Below are 4,314 nucleotides of genomic sequence, written 5' to 3' on the forward strand. Positions count from 1 at the left end.
GTCTGTGTATGTGTGTATGTGTGTGTGTGTGTATGTGTATGTGTATGTGTGTGTGTGTGTGCGTGGAAGAGTTTAGAAGAGTTAGCAGTGCTAAGGCTTACCAGATTGTTTAACAAACTCCTTGAAGGTGAAAAGATGCTGTAAGAGTGATGAAAAGGTGTGCTAGTTCCGATTTTCAAGAACCAGGGTGATGTGCAGAGTTGCAACAATTACAGAGGTATAAAGCTGATTAGTCATGCAATGGAGAACGAGTGGTAGAAGGTAGACTGTGAAGAGAGGTTAGGATCAGTGAGGAACAATATAGTCTAGTGCCAGGGAGAATTACTACAGATGCAATATTTGTTTTGAGAATGTTGACGGAGAAGTACCGAGAAGGTCAGGAGTTGCAGACTTAGAGAAGGCTTATGACACGGTGCCGAGAGAGGAGTTGTGGCACTGTATAAGGAAATCAGGAGTTGCAGCGAAGTATGTGAAGGTGGTAAAGGACATGTATGACGAGAACGAAGCTGCAGTGAGGTGTGCAGCTGGCAAGACTGAGGGTGTCAAGGATCGACCAAGGACAGCTTGACAGATGAGATTAGACGGGAGTCTCCGTGGACAATGTGGTGAGAGCCGAGAGGAAGTTGAAGAGGAACTGGAGATAGAGATATGCACTGGAGAGAAGGGGAATGTAAGTAAGCATTAGCAAGACGGAGTATATGTGTGCAAATGGGAGAGATGGCGGGGAAACAGTGAGGCTGCAAGGTGTGGAGGTGGCGAAAGTCAGTGAATTAAAATACTTAGGATCAACCGTACAAAGGAATGGAGAGTGTACTGGAGAAGTAAAGAAGAGAGCGCAGGCTGGATGGAGTGGGTGGAGAAGGGTTGCAGGAGTGATCTGTGACAGAAGGGTGTCTGCAAGAATTAAGGGAAAATTCTATAAGACGGCAGTAATGCCAGCCATGTATTATGGTACAGAGACCGCACCAATGACGCAAAGACAGGAGGCAGAGTTGGCATTAGCGGATTGAAGATGCGTTTTTCTTTTGGAGTAACGAAGCCGGACAAAATTAAAAATGAACGGCACACACATACGTCAGTCTGAAGGTAAAGCTAGAGAAGCAATATTAAGGTGGTTTGGCCATGTGCGTAGGAGGGATGAGGAGTATGTGAATAGGAGGAGGTTGGAGATGGACCCACCAGGCAGGAGGAAGAGGAGAAGACCAAAGAGAAGGTTCATGGAGGCTTTGAAGGAAGATTTGCGGGAGAAGAGTGTAAAGGATGAAGACACAGAAGAGAGAGTGAGGTGGACACGGATGATCTGCTATGGCGAAACCTAACGGGAGCAACCGAAAGAAGAAAGATATATGTGTGTGCGTGTGCGTGTGTGTGTGTGTGTGTCTGTGTCTGTGTCTCTGTGTGTGTATGTGTGTGTGTGTGTCTGTGTGTGTGTGTGTGTGTGTCTGTGTCTCTGTGTGTGTATGTGTGTGTGTGTGTGTCTGTGTGTGTGTGTATGTGTGTGCTGTGTCAAGGTTAAAGAGTCTAGGGAAAGCTTTAATGAATAATGAATGAAATTCTAATTAGTGTTCTTGCATCGAGGAAACCTTCTGGTTACAGTGATAATATTGGATATTTGACATCAATACAGTCTTTTTCAGTAATATTAGAGGCAAAATTCTACTTATTTTCCAACTTCATGTTTTCGTAAGCTACCACCGAACGTATATATATGAGTGTGTGTGTGTGTGTGTGCTTGTGTGTGTGTGTGTGTGTGTGTGTGTGCGTGTGTGTGTGTGTGAGATATATATATATATATATGTATATATATATATATATATATATATATATATATATATATATATATATAAAGACACTCCAGACACACACACACACACACACACACACACACACACACACACACACACACACACACACACACATACACACACACACACACACACACACACACACACATACACACACACACACACACACACACACATATATATATATATATATATATATATATATATATATATATATATATATATATATATATATATATATATATATATATATATATATATATATATATATAAACATGTGTATATATGTATATGTGTGTGTGTGTGTGTGTGTGTGCAAGTACATAAATGAATATATATATACATATATATGTATACATAAATATATACATATATATATATATATATATATATATATATATATATATATATATATATATATATACATTATTTATATATAGTTATATGTGTGTGTGTGTGCTTGATAGCTGGAATTCTAGGAAGTGTTGTTGCAACGAGGAAGCATCGTTGTTGCTGTGATAATATTGTTTATTTGACATCAACACATTTTTTTTTTTTTTTTTTTTTTTTTACAACTATATTCGATACACTATTCTTTTTATTTTGCCTTTTCATGCCATCTCGTGGAAGATTACAGTTGCCACCTGGACTTTGAATTTTGTTTTTATCTTAAAGCCCGCGTGACACATTCGGTTCATTGGTCAAGCTTAAGGCATATGACGTGGAAATTGACAAATTGATAAACCATAAAATTAACATTTCCGAAATGAATAAATCGAATGAAATATCCATCAAAAAAATAAAAAATAATAAAATTAATATTTCCGAAATAATAAATCGAATGAAATATCCATCAAAAAAATAAACAAAAAAATACATAAACCGAATCATAAATGCTAGAACGAAATACCCACCAAAAGTATATAAAAAAAAAAGATAATAAACAGACAGACACGCGCGTAGACACTCGAATCCTTTTTAAAAGTAAATCGAAAAGTTTCTAAAGCAATAATGGACACTCTCTCCCTCAGCTTGGCACCAATATCATCACTTTGCGAATTCTGCACATTTGCGACATTGACGAAGCGGTGGCATTTTAGCGTGCATGGGGCGGGGCGGAGGGGGGAGTGAGAGGGAGGATATGAGAGAGTGAGAGGGAGGATATGAGAGAGGAGGAGAGCGTGGAGAGAGGGAGAGGGAGAAAGGGGGAGAGGGTGGAGAGAGGGGGAGGGAGGATATGAGAGAGGGAGAGGGTGGAGAGAGGGAGAGATGGCCGAGGGGGTGAGAGGGAGGATATGAGAGAGGAGTAGAACGTGGAGAGAAGGAGAGGGAGAGAGGGAGAGATGGCCGGGGGGGGGGCGTGAGAGGGAGGATATGAGAGAGGAGTAGAGCGTGGAGAGAAGGAGAGGGAGAGAGGGAGAGATGACCGGGGGGGGCGTGAGAGGGAGGATATGAGAGAGGATGAGAGCGTGGAGAGAGGGAGAAGGAGAGAGGGAGAGATGGCGAGAATGAGAGGGGGGAGGGAGGGGGATGTATGGAAAGCGGAGGAAGGTGCCAAGAGAAGGGCAAAGAGGAAGGTGAATAAACGAGAGGAGATTGGAAGACTGGACAATAGGGGGCGGGGGGGAGAGGAGAGGGAGGATATGAGAGAGGAGTAGAACGTGGAGAGAGAGAGGGGAGATGGCGAGAATGAGAGAAGGGAGGGAGGGGGATGTATGGAAAGCGGGAGAAGGTTAAAGAGAAGGGTAAAGAGGAAGGTGAGTAAACGAGAGGAGATAGGAAGAGAGACAATAGGGGGGGGGAGGATGGGAGAATGAGAGGGAGGATATGAGAGAGGAGTAGAGCGGGGAGAGAAGGAGAGGGAGAGAGGTGGAGATGGCGAGAATGAGAGGGGGGAGAGAGGGGAAGGTATGGAAAGCGGGAGAGGGTTAAAGAGAAGGGCAAAGAGGGAGGTGAATAAACGAGAGGAGATAGATAGGAAGAGAGACAATAGGGGTGCGGGGAGGGAGGGAGAATGAGAGGGAGGATATGAGAGGAGGAGAGGGTGGAGAGGAGGGAGAGAGGGAGAGGGGGATATAGCGAGAATGAGAGGGGGAGAGAGGGGAAGCTATGGAAAGCGGGGAGAGGGTCAGAGAGAAGGGTAAAGAGGAAGGTGAGTAAACGAGAGGAGATAGGAAGAGAGACAATAGGGGGGGAGGATGGGAGAAGTGAGAGGGAGGATATGAGAGAGGAGGAGAGCGTGGAGAGAGAGAGAGGGAGAGAGGGGGAGATGGCGAGAATGAGAGGGGGAGGGAGGGGGATGTATGGAAAGCGGAGGAAGGTTAAAGAGAAGGGCAAAGATAGCCGGGAGGTGAATACACGAGAGAAGAAAGGAAGAGTGACAATAGGGGGCGGGGGGAGGGAGAGGAGAGGGAGGATATGAGAGAGGAGGAGAGAGGGTGGAGAGAGGGAGAGGGAGAGAGGGTGGAGAGAGGGGGATATAGCGAGAATGAGAGGGGGAGGGAGGGGA

General features: G+C 44.3%; 1 protein-coding gene across 1 annotated transcript; it reads left to right on the forward strand.

Moving 5' to 3' along the window:
* The first annotated feature begins 571 nt into the window (after window positions 1-571).
* LOC113829294 (uncharacterized) lies at window positions 572-2,905 on the forward strand. The gene is made up of 4 exons (XM_070137392.1): window positions 572-670; window positions 810-991; window positions 1,133-1,280; window positions 2,837-2,905. Exons 1-4 carry the CDS (start codon window positions 572-574, stop codon window positions 2,903-2,905), a joined length of 498 nt encoding a protein of 165 aa, XP_069993493.1.
* Window positions 2,906-4,314: the final 1,409 nt, after the last annotated feature.

Source organism: Penaeus vannamei, chromosome 23 (assembly GCF_042767895.1).
Source record: "Penaeus vannamei isolate JL-2024 chromosome 23, ASM4276789v1, whole genome shotgun sequence".
NCBI classification, from domain to species: Eukaryota; Metazoa; Arthropoda; class Malacostraca; order Decapoda; family Penaeidae; genus Penaeus; species Penaeus vannamei.